This window comes from Chionomys nivalis, chromosome 21, assembly GCF_950005125.1.
Source record: "Chionomys nivalis chromosome 21, mChiNiv1.1, whole genome shotgun sequence".
NCBI classification, from domain to species: Eukaryota; Metazoa; Chordata; class Mammalia; order Rodentia; family Cricetidae; genus Chionomys; species Chionomys nivalis.
The window spans coordinates 19,529,049-19,550,770 of record NC_080106.1 but is presented as its reverse complement, the minus strand read 5'-3'; the positions used below and the strand labels follow the sequence as shown (position 1 = coordinate 19,550,770).

Genomic DNA, 21,722 nt, shown 5'->3' with positions numbered 1-21,722 from the left:
GGGGATTATGGCCGGCATTGTGCAGAACAACTCAGAGTGTTCCTCTACAGACTTTCATCACCCCCCAACCTCATTCTCCAACCATTTGAGAAACCTGAACTCCAAGCTTCTCCACTGGTTTATAGATTTTTTTTTTTTTTTTTTTTTTTTTTTGGTTTTTCGAGACAGGGTTTCTCTGTGGCTTTGGAGCCTGTCCTGGAACTAGCTCTTGTAGACCAGGCTGGTCTTGAACTCACAGAGATCCGCCTGCCTCTGCCTCCCGAGTGCTGGGATTAAAGGCGTGCGCCACCACCGCCCGGCATTGGTTTATAGATTTTTGACACTTGGCCAGGCCCTTGCCTCTCAATAGAAAGCATGTCAGAGAGAACACCTCACTATTTGTCCTGAGAAGTCTGTAGAGGAACACGCTGAGTTGTTCTGCAGAACGCCTGCCATAACCCCTAGTTTTCCTTTTACAGTGATCTGTAAAAGGAGCTTTTTGATTTTATTCTTGTTTTTCTTTTCAACAAGTCTCTTTGGGCTTTGGGGACAGAGTAGGGGTGGGAAAGTCTAGCATACAGATTGACGCAGATCAACCGTGCCCTGTACTTCAGGATGCCACGGGGCAGGGAGGAAGCTGTGGAGTTCCCCGCTAGTCTAGTAATTCTGGTGAGGGTACTGGTGCCTGGCAAAGTACTGGCTAGGAGACAGACGTGGTTACAACCTCTTCCCTTTACATGAGGATGGAAAAGAAAATGAACACACGAATAATGTCTATGGACATTATTTCATAATGTATATGCAATTGAATGCCGTCCACTGTGTAGATACATTAATAAACATAAAGGCAAAATAACCAGTGTATAAACCCGTGGTTCTCTCTGCACCCTCAAACCCCCAGCCCCACACCCAGCTTCCCAGTAGGCACCTCTCTGGATGGAAATACATCATGTCCCACACCAAACCCCCTGATTAACGCTACAGCATACAACACCACATAAAATCCCCTGCCAATGGGCAGGAGTGAGAGTTGAGAGCAGGAGCTGACACCCAAACCACTCTTCTTGGACCTGACTGAATCAGCCCAGGCTGCGGACTTTTTCCTAGTCCCCACAAAGACCCCACAAAGCCAGCTGAGGTCCAGCTCCTGATCAGTACACCCCAACCCAGTTCTAAGACATCCTCTCAGGTTTGCTGCAGATGTCCCCGTCATTTGAGTGACCTTGAACAGACTAACACATTCTAGATCCCCCCGCTTTATTTTCTTGGTGCTCTTGAGAACCTACCTAAATCAAGAGATGTCCAGAGTGCAGCTACTTCCTGCCACCCTGATCCTAGCACGGCAGTTTTTCCCAGGCTATTGAGACACTCCTCACTCAAAGACCATTTCCATCCAGTTAAGGTGGAAGTGAGCTCAGGTCGTGCCTCTGGTCAAAGTCACCCTGGTTGAGGACTCCACAGTGAGGACTCCCCGTCTTCTCCCCAGCCACATCTCCTCCTGCTCGCTCTTCCATGCAGCTACCATCTCCCAGGCCCATTCTGAGCCTTCACACTCGATGCTTCCTCCATTCACACCTCGCTGTCCTCTGGTTACTCCAGGTGCTTCTGTCCACTCTCTCGCAGAGACCTCATTGTCTACTCCATCTAAGCTTAGCCCTTCCATGCCACTGACTTCTAGGCATCCCACACTACATCACAGTCCAGGCTTATGCAACATTTGATGAACGTTTGTTGAATTAAGAGAAATCAGTAATACAACACTGGGTAGTAGTGAAAGAAAACTAAGTAAGTAAAGTGATCAAAGGACAGAATACTGGGGAGGGCAGGAAGGACCTCTATGGAGGAGGCGTGCTAGTCAGAGTGGCCAGAGTGAGGAATGAAGAAGCTATATGGCTGGATGACTCTCTGGGGAAGTATGACTCAGAGCTTGTGGCCAGAGGAAAACACGGCAGGAGGGGTAGAGACCCAGCAGAGGCAGGGGCGGGCAGGGAGGTCACAGGGCATCTTTTAAGCCAGTGACAGGACCTGAGGATGGCAGGAAGCATTAACAGTGTGGACAGCTGGTCCCCCACACAGCCCAATTTATAGTTTAGGAAAAGCACTGGTAACCACACGGGCAGTGGACTGTGAGTGGACTTCAGTAGAGAAAGACAGGCCAGCTAGGAGGTCATCAATGTAGTCCCAGGCAAGAGATGATACTGATCTGAACTGTGAGCTAATGTGCTCGTTTCGCCAAATGTCTGCCAAGGAGGAAGTTCTCAATCAGTGTGGCCTGTCACCATTAATCTCACATGTTAAACACAGTGCTGGGTGAAAGCCATTCGGCGAACGGTCTGCTTGTGCTTCCTTGTGTTGTTGAGGTGATCATAAGGGCACCCACTGAAAATGATACCAGGATGAGGACAAGGTAAGTCAGGGTACAGTGAGGGCTTTGAGAAAATGGAGTATCATTAAGAGCTGCAGTCTGAATGAACAACGCCTCCCACAGTCTCAGGCATGTGGACGCTTGGTTCCAAAGTTGGCAGTGTTATCAGAGATGCTTAGATGGTGTGGCTTTGCTGGAGGAAGTGTGTCACTGAGGGTGGGCTTTGAGATGTCGCAGCCTCACCCTATTCTTAGTTTGCTTCCTCTGTATCGTGTTTGCCATCTAAGATGCGAGCTCTCAGCTTTCTACCCCAGTGGCCAGGTTCGTTTGCTGCCATGGCTCCCTGATCGTGGTTGTGATGGGCTCTCATCCCTCAATAATCCCCAATAAACCTTCATTCTGTAAGTGCCCTTCGTGGTATTTTATCATGATAGAAAAGTCACTAATACCACACAAATTCTGTGTGGTAAGGGGCTGGTTCGTCTTAAAGAACCAAGCAAGCCTGCTGGTGGAAGTGACCTTTGATGGAGATCTGGACCACAAAAGGAACTAACCAGGAGAGGTCCAGGGACAGAGTGTCCCTGGCAAGGGGGACCATGAACATAAAGTCTTCAGGTAGGTGTATGCAATAAAAATTAATGAACAGTACTCTCAAAATGTATTAAAGTTAATTTGTTGGGCTCTTCGCCTCGCAATTGATTTTGCTTTTCAGATGGCAATGCCAAGCTTGGGAATGATGATATCCGGACATAAGGAAGTACAAATTATAGCGAAATATCTGGTCTTAGGAAGCCCCATAAAACTCAATCACACAACTGTTTAGTCAGATGACAGCGGCATCTTAAAGAGGTAAGCATTGCTTTCATTTTTCTTTAGGTGCTCAAACCCAGCCAGCAAAGTTTTTGTTGGGAGCCATAAACCGGAAAGCAGTCGGAAGAGGATTAATTAAGGCATCGAGGGGCTGCAGAGCCAGGCTCAGAGGCAAGCCTGGGGTGTTTTGTTTTAGTTCTCGATGTGTCTTATGTCTTGCTAGAGATGCTGAGAAGGCTGACTGACATGGTACCAAGGACGGTTTGGAGTCTTCTCAAATTCCCAAGTGAGGGTTAGACACCGAGTCACAATTTTTTTTCTCTTAACTGATTCCCACACCCAGAAAAGAACATGAAGACAATTTAAAACAGTACCTTTAAAGCACACTCCAATCTCCAGGGTTAGAAATATAATATAATATAATATAATATAATATAATATAATATAATATAATAGCTATCGCAGATTATGTAACACACCAGTAGATACTGTTTTGTTGGTTTGGGATGAACTCAGATACGATGACTCAGGAGCCTAAGCTATTGCTCCAGCTGATGGAATTCCTTCCTGCAATGCAGAGCCATCAGGTCACCATTCAAAGGTAGGGTATTTGTTCCACGCTCCTCTCCCTTCTACCATGAGACTCTGCTGTGAATCACCCCACCGAAAGGCTACCCCAGTAACCGTGCTCTCCAGACAGCCTTCTTTCTGACCTCCCTCTTCAAACCTGAAAACCAGCAGAAAACACTAGCAGAGAAGAATTGATTGTCTGGGAGTAAAAAGAATTGAATCCTGGTTTTTACATTAGTTCCTTGATAGAAAGCAAACAGGCATAGATATCTTTGGAGACTCGGCAGAGGGAAATGGTGCCTTCTACTCCAACAAATGACTGCACGTTAAGGTCAAGGTCAAAGAGACTAAAGCCTTACCTCCCCTTTCTGCCTTCTGTGATGGGGGAAATTGCACAGAGTGAAGACGGATGTGGCCAGGAGTTAGTGAAGTTCCCTTGTCGTCTGGATAACCTTCCAAATCCTTAACCAGTGACAAGCATTTGCTAGATAGTAGCTTCTCAATCTAGATTCACCCTCAGAAGGAATTCCTTCGGAGCTAGAATTTGGAGTTTCCAAACTGGAAACCGAAATTCTTTTGGAAATCCTAGAGAGTTTAAAAAGGGATTGACCAGATATCCTGGGTTTGGCCTGTGCCACTGTAGCACCTCCTGTCGTTGAGCTAAGATCTCAGTGTCATGGGGGTAGCTATGTCCCATCTGTTAAGAGAACCATTTCTGACCTTGGGTATGGAAAGAGAGCCAGGATTTATGAATTTATTTTAATTACTGGTTGTTTAAATAGATAATGTGAATTTACTTTTAGAATTCACATGAATAATATCACCCACAAGGACAAGTGATTTCCCTTAAGTGCAAAGAAGCGTGATCTAGTGCCCTTAACCCTGCCAGTCCACCTGTGCTTGCTTCCACATCCACGCGCTTTCTGCCTTCACCATGTTCCTAGGATCAGCCTCTCTCTCCTACATATCAGATAGCAACCTTTCTGTCACCCCAGGCCTGCCCCAAATCTCTGGATTTCCCTCTTTCCTGAACAGACACACTTACAATAGACCAGCTTACAATCACATGTCAGTGTTCTGTTCCAATGTGTCTAGCACTATGCTGGGCTGTGGGGTTACAGGAAGGGCCTAGACAGAACTAGGGAGAGCTGAATCTAGACAGAAAGAAAATAAAATTCCTAACAACGGAAATTACCGATTAGGAGAACATGCCTGCTGCCGATAATTCCAGCACTAAACTGGCAGAGGCAGGGGAGTCAGTAGTTCGAAGGGATTCTCAGCTAACAGTGAGTTCAAGGCTCGTCTAGGTGCCACGGGATCCCATCTCATATCTGCCCTAAAAGATGTTATGGTATCTACACTTTAATTCAAAGTGCTGGCAATAGAATTTATGATTATTATATATCTAGGGCACATAAAATATGCTAATGTTTTGTCCTTCTTGAGACATGTATTAAATTTTATAGGAAAGCCATTTTTGACAGCTAATTGACCATTTCCCCTAAAAACATCCACAGAGAAAACAGAATAGTGTATCAAATGCCACTATACTCATCACCTAGATTTAACCATAAATGGTGTGCCTTCATTCTGATCTCATCTAAACATGATTCTTAAAGCTCCACCCTGCATTCCCTCCTCCGAATAATACATTCTCACCCTATAGAACTATACAAACATGTTTTCTCAAGTCTAAGTCAGTATTCTGTGTTGCCTCCTAACCAGAGCTTAATATTTTCCCAGCTCAATTTAATAATAAACATAATTTAAGAGGTCAAGAAAATAAATGGCAGGCTCCAGAATTCCCTGGTGCTCTTTGACTAAAACACTGACTATTACGCTCCCATGGTGCACGCTGCATACAATGGTATTAGTAGATTAATAACACAGACAGTGTTTTTTTTTTTTTTAAGTCTGTGTGGGAGGAGACAGGGAAAGCCAAAGTGAATCGACTGCACCTGTTATCTGGGCAGTTGGCATTCTTGGCAACAGCCGTGCCCAGGAAGCCAATCAAAAGATGGCAGGCGAGAATGCAAATGGCTTATCATCTTCAATGTGCTGATATACACGGGTGCTGACAATCCAACTGAGCTTATTAAATGTGTCTTAATTTAATCTTAAATAGAGCTTATTAAAGTCTAATTTACATATCTCACCCCCCCCCCCCAGATGTGAGGAGCATGAATGAGAATGGCAAGGGAAGGGTCAGCAGGGGACACAGAGGCAAACTGTGTGGTGCTGAACTCTTTGACTATCAATTCGGCCAACGGAAGAAACAGGGACACTCAGTGAAATGACTATTTCCTAAACCATACCTGGCTCTGTTTCTCCTCTGCTGCCTTCTGTAACAGCACGAAAGACAGCATGCCTGAGTTTAGCACAGGCCCTGTCGGCTTCCCAACAGTGACGAGTGGGACACTGAACGCTGGATACTGCTGGCAGCTGTAAGGGGAGCCCTGGAAACCAGAATATCATACCTACAGGGCCTCATGCTTGCTGGGTGAGTCCCTCGTCACTGACCTGTATCCTCAGGCCTTCTTCTTCTCTTTTTAATCAAGAAATGGGGTCCCAGGAAGTTACCCAGGCTGGCCTTGAACTCATTCTATCACCCAAGAAGGCCTTGATCTTGAGAACTGTCTGCCTCATCCTTCTGCATGGTTAGGATTGGGCACCTAGGCCACCAGGGATTGACTCGACAATCCATAGCAAAAAGCCTCACATAGGGATTTCTCTCCTCCCTTCTGTCAGCAGTCTCCAAACAGGACAGAAACTCCACAAACACCACCCAAGAAACAAACAGTATGACCAGTGACGAGGCAGGAAAGAGTCACAGGAGACTGCCTCCCTGCCCTTCAGGAAAGTAGTGGCAGCCACATTAGCAGTGAGACCTGGTGATGACATTAACAGCAGGTGGTGAGTCTTAGTGGCAGAGAAGTGGCTCAGAGCTATCTTGTCTGACTCATCCATTGATTTCCACTATAATGGCACCATACAGATATGCATGCCCGCGATTAACATTACCCATAGCCCACCTCTTTATCCTAGGGCTCTGTTTTTGAGAATTCCATACTTATATAGAATGAAATATTATCATATATACCCCTTATCTCCCCATCCAAGTCTCTTTCAATATGCACCCTCCCAACTTCATATATCGAATAACTCATTAAGTTCAGTCGATGCTGCCCGTATGTGCACAGACATGGGGACAGCCCCTGGAGCATGGGGACCTCATCAGTGGCCACAACCTCAGGAAAGAATGATTGTTCCTCTCCCAGCAACTGTCCACTGCTAGTGGCGCCTCAGAAGGGGTGGTGCATTGGAAATCATCTCCCCCACCTATGCTAACAATGGAGCCTTTTGTTTCTACCCATTTAACTATTGTTTTCCGTTCTAGTTCCTTCACACTGTCGTGAGACCCCTTCTGCCACCTCCTGAGTACCCAGGTGGGCTCAAGGAGAAAACCTAACCAGCAATTGTGCCTGGACTCCTGCGTCCTAGCTCCTTCCCTCCAAGGAAGAGCTGGGGTTCCCATGATCTAGGAAAGCCTGGGGGTGGTGCTGAGGGGAAACGGCCTTAGCTTTTGACTGTTTGTGTGCAGACAGGGTTCAGCTTACTGGGCAGGGCTTTGCTGTTAGCTCTTTCTTTCTGGCTGTGGATGAGGGAGATTTTACAGGAACTCAGTCCTTTACGGAGAACCAGTTATCTAGTAGACGTCTGGTGGGGATGAGGAAACTCCATCTCAGCCTGGAGCCCTGACTATACTTTTGCTCAAATTGAGGTTGACTGCGATCAATATTTGAATTCAGGTGTCTTTTCCCAGTTATGTTAGAATCCTGGGAGGGAGGACACACAACCTACTAGTGTCCTATCCTAAAAACCCACTGTCTCTCCTTTCTCTCAGCTCACTGCATCCAGACAGGAACTTCTCTTTATTGGTGGCTCTCTGTATACAGTATAAACCTGCTGGATCCAGGCTAGCAGGGAGTGTCCGGCACTGCCAGGCTTCTTCACAGACTAGTGACTTAGGGCTCATGGGCACCCTTGTCACCCAACAATTCTTTGCTCATTGCTAGTAGCATGGCAACCCTCCTCCTGCTACCTCCTTTTCTGCCCTCACCATCACCAAATCTAAAAGCAACAATCTCTAGAGCACCGCCAACACAAGCTCTGATGCCATGTTTACACACAGCTTGTCCTGGGGTTCAGGGGCGGCGGGGGGTTGGTCTTCAGCATGATGGTGTTGGGAGGTGGTATCCCTTTAAGAGATGGAGACTGGAGGGGAGCTCAGTGCTGGTCCTTCTGCAAGTTCTAGTTTCCTTTAACCCCATGCTATCTCCCCTTTGCAGAGGATGCTACCCCCATGAGGTGACTCAGCTAAGGTAGTGGGTGGGCTTGCTGCAGTTAGAGCTGTTGGCAGGGTCAGCCTCTAAGACGGGGAGGTAGATAAATCCCTTCTTCACATGCCTATCCTCAGGTATTCATAACAGTAATAAAACCACTGACAAAAACCCAGACTAATACAACTACCATCAGCAACAAAATACCATCACCAGCTCTACTACCAAAATATCAAGACCTACCAAATAAATGTGACCCTCACCACCGCCACCACCAGAGCCACTCCTAATACCGCCACCACTACTGTGAACACCAGGCAGTCCTGTGAGTTGAACTACGAAGTGCTTGAGATACATACTCTATTTTTTTTTTTGGCCAGTGTTGTCATTACCTTGTTCTCCTCTGGAGTGAAGAGGATCCGGAATATAGACGGCACCCCCGGGGCCACCTTGTGACCAATGTCTTTGGGACTGATGATTTTAAAGTAAGGTGAGCTTTCTTCAACAACTTTTACCATCCTTGGGATCTGCAGGGGAGACACACGATGGTCACACCAGGCACAAGAGGAAGGCACAGTAAGGCTTCCGGCCACTCCTTGCTATGTGTGGCCTTCATCAGGGTTTCAATGGCTTCAGCTGAAAAGGGAAATAGTAGAGTCTACTTTTATCCTAAGGGCTCTGACAGTCAGTCTTCAAGACTTTAAGCACACACTCAGGAGGAAGTACCAACATCAGCATCAGCAGATGCTCAAAAGTAGCCTGGTCTATACAGTGAGACCCTGGGGAGAGTCAGGGAAAGAGAGAGAGAGAGATAGACAAAGACACAGACACAAGCAGAAACAGACAGACATATACACAGAGACAGACACACACACATACATGCATACAGACAGACGTGTGGGGTTGGGGAGCACATTTTAGACAGGAAAAGAGCAACATATGTGTTCACCAGAGCATCACGGTGACCAGGGAGAAGATGGCTCAGTGCTCAAGAGTACAGGCTCAGACACCAGCTCCCATGTTGAGTGCTTCATAATTGACCGTAACTCCAGATTCAGGGGCATCCGACACCTCTGGTCTCCATGGGCACTTGTATGTCAGGAAGAGAGAAGAGAGCTTATATCTGCCTCTCAGCACACAGCCTTGTGTAAGTCACGTGAGAGCACACCTACCAAGCCTGGAGAAAGTCACCCACTTGTCGATAATTGGAAGTTCCCTGGCTGAGGACCTCCCGTGGGGCCAATGCTTTGGCCGAATCTCACCCAAGAGGTGTTGGGTTATCCACAAAAACTATACCATTTGGAAGATGAAATTTATATATTCCCCTTACCCCAGCTTCCTCATACAGACCTACTGATAGTTGCTTCTTGTTTAGGGTTGGAAGGAATTACAAGGTACTAGAGACTAGGCCCACTCCATCCTTACTAGCCTAATAATATGTAACAAGTGTAAAACAGTTGTAAGAGGGGAGAAGAGAATTCTACATGAGAAAATGAACCTGTTGGCAGCCCTGTGTCCACAGAACATGGCTCTTCTTGAGGCCCGGGGACACGACCCTTGGCACCTCTGTTCTCTCTCATTGCTATGCTTGCCCTTAACTTCCGCTGTGAGCTTCTCTTGCTAACAGCAGTGCAGCCAGAAACAAACAAGCAAAGCCAAACTCTGAACCTACGGTTTTCTCCAGCATCTGGCTTTGCTGGCACTAATCCCCCTATTGATCTCTGAAAGACACCCTGAGCCCTTCAGTGAGCTGCTGGGTGAACACACCTCCACGTCCTCCTGCTCGCTTTGGGCTCCTGCACCGACTCAGTTTCTCATTTTTCTTGTAGCTAGCCTCTTTTCATGAACTCCTATTCTTTCTCTTGGAGTTTAGTATTGCTGAGGTGCCCCCCCTTCACACACCATCTGTTTATTTTTGCACTTAACTGTACTTAAAACTTCCCCATAATCCCTCTTCCATTACTGTCAGGTGTCAAGGAAATCCTCCGGCATTGAATTCTTTTCTTTGAAACAAACCCTAGTTTTATCTCTAAAGAAGAAAAGACACAAGGCTAGAGAAGAAGCCCTTCGTTTAATTATAAAGAGCATGGCGTGGACGTCGAGACAAGTCTTCTGCAGATGAAGTCTGAAGACTGTGTCATATAACGGAAAAGACCACAAAAGAGAAGAAAACCACAAGTTATAGAGTTTGCCTATGCCAGCAAACATACTCACTTTGTCATTGTTTCTTAAAACCAACGGAACTTCATAGACTTCACAGGGAGAATAGTTCTGGAATATGATTTCTGACGGAAAGGGCTGAAATAGGGCCTGGTCCAAGTCAACTCCAGAATACTGCAATTGAAAGAGAAAATTACTCGTACTGTGAACAATGGTCAAGATGACTGGGGGAAGTAATGCAAAGATCTAATTATTTAAAATAAAGAACGTGTGTGGGGGTCATTCAAAAGGGGAAACTACCATAACAATAATTAAAATGAGTGAGATTGTTTTCATTAACTTCACTATGGAAGAAGACAGAAAATTTGGGAGCTGGCTCAGACAAATATAGAGCTTTTAGCATGGAATATGAGTTCTGGTCTCCAGAACCCACATAAGAAGTGAGGCATGGTAGTGCATGCCTGTAATTCCAAGACTGGGGAGGCAAAGACAGGTGGATCTCTGGGGCACACTGGTCATCCAGCATAGCCTAGTCAGTTCCAGATCTCGATAAGAGAGCCTCAGAAAATAAGGTGGGTGCTGACCCAGCTAGCCTGTGAGAATAACCCAAGAGCTCGATCAGCAGTGTGCTTGCCACATGGCTAACAATTGCTGGCTGTGCTCCAGGAGAAAGAGGATGGATGGGCACAGAGAGCACAGGGGATAAGACAGTTGGGTTACGTCAGCCCCCATACATTAGACTGAGGGGCTGAGATATGTGCACGACCTCCTGAACCTGCAGCAAGGCTAGAGAGACGGAGACTAGTCTCCCAAAGCTTGTCTAGGAAGGGTAGGACTCTGACGGACTTTACTCTCGCTGATCTGTAGCTAGATGTGCCACGGAACAGGGATGAACTCGGGTCCCTAAGTCCTTCAGCGCCGGTGCTCGGGGAGGAATAAGGATGAACTAGGGTCCCTAAGTCCTTCAGTGCCAGTGCTCAGGGAGGTCTGGCACCAGCGACTGTGTCTCCTCGTCTCCTCGGAAGGAAGAGTGAGTCACCACAGGATTTGGATAATTTATGCAATCTTCCAATTGTGAAATTTTATAGCTCATAACCAAGAATGATCTTTAAGATGCAAAAACCTGCAGATTGTAATTATATAAACCAGCCATAAATATGAGAAAACAGTATGTCAGCACAAAAAGCCAGCACAAACAAGAGGTGGCAGAAAACAGTAGTGTGACCCACTCTCTGAAATACAAGGCTCAGAATTTAGCAGAGGTAGAAATAGTAAGAAAGTAAATGCAGGGTCTGTACTACACACGACCATGGGAAGCAGGGAGTCAAGGTGTGTGTATGTGTTTAACATCAGGTTAGCCACAGCTGAAGTGATGTTGGTACGGAGGAAGGTTAGAAGAGCATTCAGAAGAAGGCAGACTGAGACGAAAGAAAATTCAGAACTGATATGGGAGGGGATACGAGAAAAGGCCTAGAATGTGTGCAGCATTTGGAGGCTGGGAATACGCAAGTGGGGAAGAGGCGTTATTGCTAGAACCATGGCAGAGAGGTTTTTATAGTTGATGATAACACCAATATAAATATGCAGGAGGCCTTATAAACTCCAGTAGGGTTAAAAAGACATCCACACCATTGAAAACAGAGGCAAGAATGTGCAAGAGATGCTAACAGGAAAAAGGGAGGATTTTTTCTTTTAATCCAAGAAACAAGTGTTGGCTGTTCAACACAGTTAACAAGGTAAAAAGTGTGAAAATAACGTCATTTAAACCCTGGGGAAACAAGTCCAAACCAGCCAGCCAGCCAACCGACCATACAAACAAACAGAACCTGCAGAAATAATATTCTCTACCCCCCCCCCCCCAAAAAAAACCTCCTTTCAACAAAGAAGCTCAAACAGAAATATTTTGGGGAAGATAAAAATATAATTTTAACAATGTCCAAAGGAAAACAATGGAGGGTATTCTCATAGAGGGAGATATTTGTCTTGGATCTTCAGATACAGGGGAAGGAGAGAAGGATGATAAAGGTGTAATTTTCCAGTCTATCTAAACGACTGGGCCATACAGACAACATCAGTGAGAACTTGCTTCTCCGTGACATGTGTGCCCTAGCTGGACACTCACATGGGGCCTGGCGTGGGCACATCCCTATGGCTTCTGATACTGCTGTGAGTTTCACTGGGTGCTCGCTTTTATCAGAGCAATGAGCAACATCATGACATGAGGGGAGCCAGTCAGAAATGAAAGGGCCCATCTTATCACGTTCCCCTCACATAGAGGAAAATTTAACTTACGATGCGAAGTTAGGAATCTTTTGAAGGAAGAGGTAAGGGTCAGAAAATTGACATAAGTAACCTTTCAGGGAGCCAGTGGTTATATGAACATGCTTACACTCATGATACATATATAAGTACACAGATGCAACACACAAGTTTTTATTTTAAAGAAGAAGGCTATTCTTCTTCCAAAAATTATTCACAAGCTTACACACCCTTCATAACAGTAGTGAAATGAGCCACCAACAGACCTGTCCTTGCAAGGCTGATGAAAACCCTTCCCACGCTTTACATTTTCTCTTCCTTCCCACTGGAATGCCATTTCTAAACCTTTGTATGACTTGCTTCAGACATCTGTCTAGCTCAGAGAGGATTTCCCACAGCTTCCTCTTTAGCAGGGCAACCAATCTTCCCTTTCTCTCACGAGAAATACTTCTGCATGTAAAGAGGGGTAAGGAGGAAGGAAAGTTGGGAGTCAACAAGGCCATGAAGAAAGAAGGGAGGATGATGTCCAGTCTTAGGATCCAGGGGTCAAGTTTAGATCGTATGAGAGTCACAAGTAGATTTAAATGTGGGAGTAACATGATCCCATTTACATTTTAATTACATTTATATTTAGTGTACATGTGCATGTGTGCATACACACATACCTGCAAAATATGCTTACTGTGTGTGATGTGTACCTGGAGACCAGAGGACAATTTGTGGGAGTTGGTTCTCTCTCTTCCAGGCAGTACCTGAGAATTGAATCCAGGTCATCAAGCTTGACAGTAAGCTTTTTACCCACTCGCCAAGACCTCATTTACAGTCTAAAACTTCATTCATGTTGTACTGTGGATTACTGGGAATGGAGAGGTGGCACGGAATCAGAGACTAGAGGGCTGGGGGTATGGCTCAGTGGTTCAAGCACTTGTTACACATCAGTCAGACATGGTAGCCACCTCTAGCCCCAGCACTCAGAAGGCAGAGATGAGTGATCCCAGAAGCAGGCTGGCTATCTAGACTAACTAAATCTGTGAACTCTGGGTTCAAGTGAGAAACTTTGCCTTAATAAATAAGGTGGAGAGTGCAGAACCCCATGTCAGTCTCTATATGCACACACACATACACACACACATGTGCACACTCCCCTCCACACACTCATGCAAGCACAGACATGCACATACACACCACCCATACACAAACAAAAGGAAGGGAGGGAGGGAGGGAGGGAGGGAGGGAGGGAGGGAGGGAGGGAGGGAGGGAGAGAGGGAGGGAAGAGCTGTTTCCATGACAGCTATTTGGACAGTCTGCATGCTGTGACTGGACTAATGGTCGAGGAGATGATGAAAATGGTTTGACTGAAGATATATTTGTGAAAGTCAAGGAGTTTAAAGCACTTTCTGCTTGATTTTGAGGGGAGAGAGAGAGAGAGAGAGAGAGAGAGAGAGAGAGAGAGAGAGAGAGCGCGAGCGCAGAGATAACTCTGGAGTGCACCCTGGAAAACAAGATAAATGAGATTACTATCTGCAGGAGACAAGAGGCAAAAGAAACAGAGGCTTTGAGAGACAGAACTCAAACCTGCATTTTGATCTCCAACATCTCAAGCTTGAGCTGTCAAATGTACATGGAGCTGAGTATATGATTGAGTCCGGAGACTGACATGTAGCATGAGATATAACCGTGAAGGTCTGCATCAAACATGGGCTGAGATGTAGCTGATTAGAGACAGTTGCCTAGCAGACAGGAGGCATCCCATGCACCTCCCCGGCACCACTAATATTAACTACATAAATTACAGAAGAGATAAGAGGATCCAAGACGTCATTCTCCTTGAAAAGGTCACCTAAAGGACAGCTTCTTCACCTGTGGGCCATGCCCTCATATGGGGGTCACATAACTGGACATAAAGGGTCATGAAAACCTTGTGAACAGCGAGAAGTTTCTGAATGCATGACCCCAAATTAGTTCACAGTCAAGGGCATAGTGAACCTTAGGTGTCTCTGGCAGCCACGGCCTGTGCTGCACCTCAGGACTTTACTGCAGTCTCAGCACTAAACAGCATGCATACCGATGAGATGGATGCGCATGCGTCACACTGTGGCTGCTGTTGCACCACGCACGTCAGCGAGGGCTGCCTGAAACACTGCAGCTCACAGTCAAGACTATTCCATGTTAGGAACTGCAGTGCCTTTACTGGATCTACAGCACTTTCTGTTGCTATAGAGATGGTTGCTTACAGAACAGAAAGACCGTCCATATTTTCCTGCAGTCACCCCTCAGCCAGGAAATGTCAAATCAGTACATGGCTGAACTGGACTGCATGATTCTGAAACCTCTTGCTTCCATTCTAATGAGTTTCATTTTCAAAAAATAGTTAACTAAACTTTGGCTTGGAGTTCAGATAGAGTTTCTAACTGTTCCTGAATGGCCCTGAACAGGTGTCTGCCATCTTGTGCTTCCTAGTTGAGAAGGGCAGCTGTCTCAGCACTGAGGACGAAGACACCAAAAGATCAACCACCTCTGGAAAACGCTGGCATTCCTCTCCATCCTGTGGTGCTATTTAAACAAGATTAGTTTTTAGTGAAAAATAAACAAGCAATCCATCCCATTAGTATGCAAATTTGCTTTAATATATAATAAATAATTAAAACTGGGGGCCAGCAAGATGGCTTAGTGGGTAAAGACACGTGCTGCCAAGTCTGAGGACCTGAGTTTGATTCCTGCGACCCACGCGGTCAGCAGAGAGCTGACTCCCACCAGGTGTCCTCTGACCTCCACACACATGCCGTAGTATTATCGTGCATACGTACACACACAGTAAATAAACAAAATGCAATAAAAATCACAGTAAATGAAAAAATGGCAAAGATCCATTCCTTATAATTTATTATCAGATGTTTGTTTTGTATACCTATCTTTTCTGAAAGTTTATTTTTAATTATTTTATATGTGTAAAGGGTGTGTATGTGTGTTCAGTGCATATTCACTGCATGTGGCACATGTGTAGAAGTCTGAAGAAATTCTGGGGTGTCAGTTCTTGTCTCCCACCTTGTTCCAGACAGACAGGGTCTCATGTTTGCTGCCACTCGCATCAGGCTGGCTGGCCCCAAGCTCCTGGGATCTTCCCATCTCTCCTCCTATCTCGTAGTAAAAGCACTGGGGATACTGACTTATGCTACCATGTCTGTCTGTACATGGGTTCTGGTGATTAGAACTGAGGTCCTCACGCTTGCTCAGCCAGCATGCTACCACTGAGCCATTTTCCCAGGTCTGTCTTACACACCTATCTTCTATGCCTATATAGCCATTGTCGCTTAATATCTTCTCATACAAGAAGGGGCCATATGTCAAAAAACAATGTTTAGGAGGCCTGATCTAGGATTGAATTTAGAAGAGAAAGCAGAGTTTCAAGGAAAGAAGAAAGATTCCACAAATCAGTATGATCACTCGGACACTAATGGATTACAAGATTCAGAAAAGACAAGGCTTCGGTTGACTAGAGATGACCAGCGTCTGCTGGGCTGCACTTAAGAGAGATGGACGCATAACGCAAAGGAAGGGACACAGAGGACAGCCTGCTCAGTGTCGTGCCGATAAAACAGATGAACACAAAGTTAAAAGTGGGTTAGAGCAGAGAAGTCAGAGCAGCAGGGCAGACAAGGAAGACCCAACACATCCATAATTGATGTTCCTAAAGGGAAGGAACTCAGAAGAACATGAAAAACGGTTCAGATTTTAAGAAATAAATCTCCTTCAGATAAAACAAGAACACAGTTACATAGGAAAAACTCAGCCATGTCTAAGAAAACCCTGAGTATGAATGAAGAGTTCACAGTCTGAGCGTGCAGACCAGACTGTTAGCATGCCTGCAGGGGGAGGGGTGAGCCAACGCTCCAACTTCTGTGAGCACCATTTAATGCCAGACGATCATAAAGGAAGTATCTGTGGGGTTAAAAGTATTCGATCCTAAAGCCAAGAACATATAGTCGACCCTAGAATACAGCAATGTGAATCACTGCTATTTTTTAGGCTAAAAGTTTCTTGGAAATGGGCCAAAGCCATCTAGCAAATGCCTGCATTCCCCCTCTCCCTCTTCACTCGGGGGCAGTTCAGGAAGGAAGGACAGCATGGGACACCAAGGAGAGAGTTTAATTGGGCTTGGCTGATATAATTCTTAGAATTACTCTCACCCTGTAAACAGTTGTATCAAATACTGGTCAGAATTAACTAAATAGGAAGGAGAATTAGTCAAAAGTGACTTTAAGTGAGGTTTGCCCGTATTAACTGTACTGACGTTACCAGGTCACAGAGATCAACACATACGAAAGGAGTGGCAAAGCCGCCCCCTAGGGGATTGGCTAGCCTAGAAATACTGCTTTCTATTTAGCATAGAAATGTGAACATTTATGTGGCCTATGCTCACCTTGGTGTGCTTTTTAAAAGATTGTGTTTTGATTTTTAATTACGTGTTGTGGTGTTATACACGTGGGTGCAATGCCTATAGAGGCCAGAAGAGGGCATTAGATCTCCTGGAGCGGACAGTAAGAGGCAGTGAGAACTGTCTGATGGGGGACCCGAACCTGGGTCCTCTGTAATCACAGAGCCATCCCTCCAGCCTTTGATGTACCTTTTGATGTGTTGTTTCTCCCATGTCTAAGAGTTCGGTGATCTGTGGCCGACATATAATTCGTGTGCTTGCCAATTTCTGCTCCGTAGTGAGGGACATCTCCTTCAGGAACTCTGAGGGGGTCAGCTAGAATTCAACAAGAGCCAGTTGAAGCATGGTTAGTCCGAGGAAGGGTTCTCCTAAGCACCGGTAATGAATAATTTGTATGTGCAGCTTTCGGTATAATTGTGGAATGCCACTAAGTTCCCTTATAAAATATTGAGGATAACTAAATTATACAAGAGAAGAGAAATCCCATGCACTTCTGAGGTCTGCGTGCAGCAACTGAAAGTGACATGCACTAGCTCCCCTTACAGCTGTGAGGGAGGCACACAGTGGGGCCCTAGAGAAAATAAGCCAAGGGACTGTACAGGGATCTGTCCAGAGATCTGCTCACACACACAACAAAACCACTTCCAAACGTCAGAGCTGAAGAGCGGAGACACCTCTGTTTCTGAACCTACAGATCAGGTAAGCAGAGCGCTGGGGTGTTTAACTAGAGCACACACACCGTGCTAAAAGGATATGTAAATTGTAAAGGATCTTAGACGTGTGATCCAGCCACTTAGAAAGGAAGGACGTATTCACACGGAGCTGTAAGCTTGCGTCAGAGCTGGATCTTGCAGCCGATCGTATTCACACTCAAAAATCAGAACACAAAGTGCTTCAATTCTTACCAATTTTATGAGAAGATACTTGTAACTTGTTACTTACATAACACTAGCCCAGAAGAGGATTAGCTGCCCAAACCTGTCACTGTAGTGCACTTGCGGCTGTTGTTCTAGAAAGTTCTTATTGGTCCAGGCCTACTTTACATGCAAGGGGGGCATGATCATTGGTAGAATCTATGCCAAGACTGTTTGTAAGAGCTTGGAATATGTAATTCAGCTGATTTAGGTTAGGGTCTAGAACTCCTCAATAAAGCTTATCTCTGCAATTGAACCCATTTAAAGGAAGACTTGTCTCTAACATAGCTGATTTAGGTTAGGGTCTAGAACGCTTCAATAATGCTTATCTCTGCAATTGAGCCCATTTAAATGAAGACTTGTCTCTAACATTGCTTTCAACTTGGTTTTAAGTCCTTTTTGGTAGGAACACAGGTAAGAGTAACAGAGTGTTAAGAGGTATCAGCAATAGTGTGGTTTAAATTAAAACAACAAAATCTTAACAACAAAAAGCCCGAGCCTTGTATAGACAAGACCAGTAGCCACCAAAAGAGGCAATGACTGACTTCATCTTTCTAATTAAAATGTAACTTGAGATTGGGTTAAAACATAGGGAGTATCATGGCCAGCACCACACTTTTTTATTACTGTTTTCTACAGCTTGTGATTCATAATCCAGTTCCTAGCACATCACTTTTTCACTCATTAGAAATATACCTATTTTTATTTGAAAAGAAAACTACCCATTTCCCAGATATCAGCCATATTTATAATGCTTTGTGCCCTGCAAATTATAAAAACAACTCTTGCCAGTTCTCAGATAACAAATTATTGGGCTGAGCTGTGTGAGAATCTGATATTTGTCTCAACTGAACTACACAAGTGGCAGTTCACGTGGCTCTACCCACCATTCAGAAAAGTTTGGTAAGCTTATTCACATTGTTCCATGATTTGGGTGTGTCCCCCACAGTCACGTGTCAGAGTCCTAGAGAAGGAATTAATGGTTCTCTGGGAGTTTAGCTCCTTTCCCCCCACACATGGGTGCTTGCAGCATGGGGCTATTACTGGATAGAGCTACCCAGAGCTGGACTTCCTGGGCTCCGTAACTGCAAGCCCAAACAAACTTCTTTTCTTTATAAGTTGTCCAGTTTCTGACATCTGCTATAGGAACAGAAAATGGACTAAGACAGAAACTGTTATTCCAACTGATTACCCAATCTAAGCCTGCACCTTGAAGGATATATACAATTTAAAAACTCCTCCAGCTTTGGAAGGCATTTATGCTCTCCAACATTCTAGTTGCTGGTATTATATTAATAAGCGATTCTCTGATATTCTGAAAGAACAAAATGGCATTGACCCAAGTGTACTGCCCTATATGTCTTACACTTAGACCCCGTGATACATTACCATCCGGTTCACTTCTTCCTCTGTGACCACCTTTGGGCTCATGGGTGGCAAGACTTTGCTCTGCAATCCTGTGATCACTTTGGCCAGCCCCCTCTGCACAGCCCCCATGGATTCCTCAAGACTTTTATTTGTCATTTTCAGGTATCTTCTTTGTTCACCTAAGGATAAGAAGGGGTGGATTTACAGCAGATATCAGTTACTTCCTGAAGTGGGATTCCCCTCTGTATGCTATGAATGTGTTTTATTACCATTGGTTAATAAAGAAGCTGCTTTGTCCTATGGCAAGGCAGAATAAAGCCAGGTGGGAAATCTGAACAGAGATATATAGAGAGAATAGGTGGAGTCAAGGAGATGCTATGTAGCTGCTGAAGGAGAAAGTCGCTGGAAACCTTACCAGTAGGCCATAGCCTCATGGTGATATACCAGATTCATAGAAATTGATTAATTTAAGATGTAAGAGCTAGATAGGAAAATGTCTAAGCTATTGGCCAAAGAGTGCTGTAATTAATATAGTTTTTGTGTGATTATTTGGGTCTGGGAGGCTGGGAAATGAATGCACAGTCTCCACTTACAAATGGTATCCAAAGTGAGGCGGTATCTTAAAGGCTGAAGAAGTTCCTACAACAACTTCCTGAATACAGGTCATACAATTTAACATGTATGGTGCATGGCCTGGATGTATATCTGTGCAGATGCTCACAGAGGCAAAAAAATGGGGGGGGGCATTGAATCCCCTGGAACTGGAGTTACAGATGGTTATAAGCCACCATGTAGGTACCGGGAATTGAACCCGAGTCCGATAGAAGCGCAATCAGTGCTCTTACCTACTGAGTCATCTCTCTAGCTCCATGTTCTACATTACTTACAGTTTTTTTCACACATGGGAAGGCTAAGAAAATCATCTTCAAAGTCATATCAAATGTTTGGAACAAAACACATTAAACAAGGAGTTGCATTCCACATGACTAGATGCATTCCTATCTCAAGGTCAGGAATCCATTTTAGGCCAACTACAGGCTTTTCTGCTCGGGAAGACGTGAATGAACACACTAGCCATTCCCTCAGTTTGCCATTTTGACTTCCAAATACAGTAAACAGCCACTGCTCACTAAAGACCTGTTATCTCTACTACGTGATCCACTAAGTCCAAAGATTTGCCTCATGACAATCAACCCTACAAATAGATTAAACATGGGGCATCCCATCTTCACAGCTGGGCAGAGACAAAAAATAAAAAGCAAATACAAGCAGCAGGGAACAAGAGGGAGAAGACGAAGAAAAATGTTTTATGGAAAACATTTAAATTTTACACTCATAAATAAGTTACTCATAAATCTACAAGCTAGGATGTCTCTCTCTGTGTCTTCATGGCTTTGAGATAGTCAGCATAGCTCTTGTGATCACTGTGTCACAAGGTGACACTCTGCCATACCATATTTGGGGTCTCCCATCCTGTGCAAGTTGGTTCTATGGTCACCTAGTTCTTTGATGCAGTTCACCTGCTCATTCGGGTCCAGATGAATCCACCTAGTCAGGCTCATTTTCTCCCGGAGCCAGCTTGTGCAGACCCAGTAGTCCCTAGACTTTTTAGACTGACTTACTAAGGCAACAGTGTGACATCACTTCACCCCAATTTTTCATAATTTGAATGCACTTTCACACCGCCTACGTGACATGCTCTTTTAGAAACAAAACATAAACACAATGGCTCTGCTCTAAACAAATCATAGTAAAAATATATAAAGAGCCCAAAATGATATCAATCGCATTTGTCTTATGCCCTGGCAGTGTGGGGCTGACAGGCAGCAGCCGTTTATGATGACAGGTGATAGATGCAAGGTAATTGGTCAACTCGTTAGCATCTTTCCCACTCTCAGCCCCTCTCGGAGGAAATCACAGATGGGGTCAAGCATTCTCATGGCAGTCCAGAACTGCAGCTGTGCTGTCTGGGTTCATATTTTCACCAATAAAAACTGACAGTTATTGAAATTCTGCAGCCCCTATCAAAAGAGGTTTACTTCTTTCTGGTCTCTGTCCTTCAAGTTTGCCTTTGCGTGATGTCATGCAATCATTATATATTTCTTCCAGGGCATTGGTTTCTGTTAAGGGACGGTTTGTGACAATAGCAACAAACACGACCCAGTTTTGTGCTTTTGATACAACCGGGCTCAGGCCTTTCCACTATGCTTCCTTCTGTCCCCCAAATATCTCTATCTCTAGGTACACTCGGCCAGAAGTCTCCTGGATCTTGTAAATGTCAGAGAGCTGCTCTTCAGGGCAGGTGAGGTCCTGCTAGAACATCAGTATGGCAGGTGGACGCAGATGGCTGCTTGGGAGCCCAGCGCTCAAAGCAAGCATGGTCAGCAACCATGGAAGCCTCTCACAGTTTTTAAGAAGCAAGCCAGAGATTAAGTTAAGTTCTTAAGTTATTGAGGTTACGGAAATACATTTGATCATGGAAAAACCCAGGGAAGACAACAGGCAAGATCTCTTCTGTATTC

General features: G+C 45.0%; 1 protein-coding gene across 1 annotated transcript in view; it reads right to left on the bottom strand.

Moving 5' to 3' along the window:
- Hydin (HYDIN axonemal central pair apparatus protein) overlaps positions 1 to 21,722 on the bottom strand; it is a 310,664-nt gene that overhangs the window by 262,967 nt on the left and 25,975 nt on the right. The window contains exons 2-5 of the mRNA XM_057753452.1: positions 19,222 to 19,379; positions 17,108 to 17,233; positions 10,279 to 10,398; positions 8,457 to 8,591 (exon numbers count right to left, since the gene is read on the bottom strand). Of these exons, the coding sequence (XP_057609435.1) occupies positions 8,457 to 8,591; positions 10,279 to 10,398; positions 17,108 to 17,233; positions 19,222 to 19,356 (516 nt within the window). The 5' untranslated portion in view covers positions 19,357 to 19,379. The remainder of the gene's footprint in view (positions 1 to 8,456; positions 8,592 to 10,278; positions 10,399 to 17,107; positions 17,234 to 19,221; positions 19,380 to 21,722) is intronic.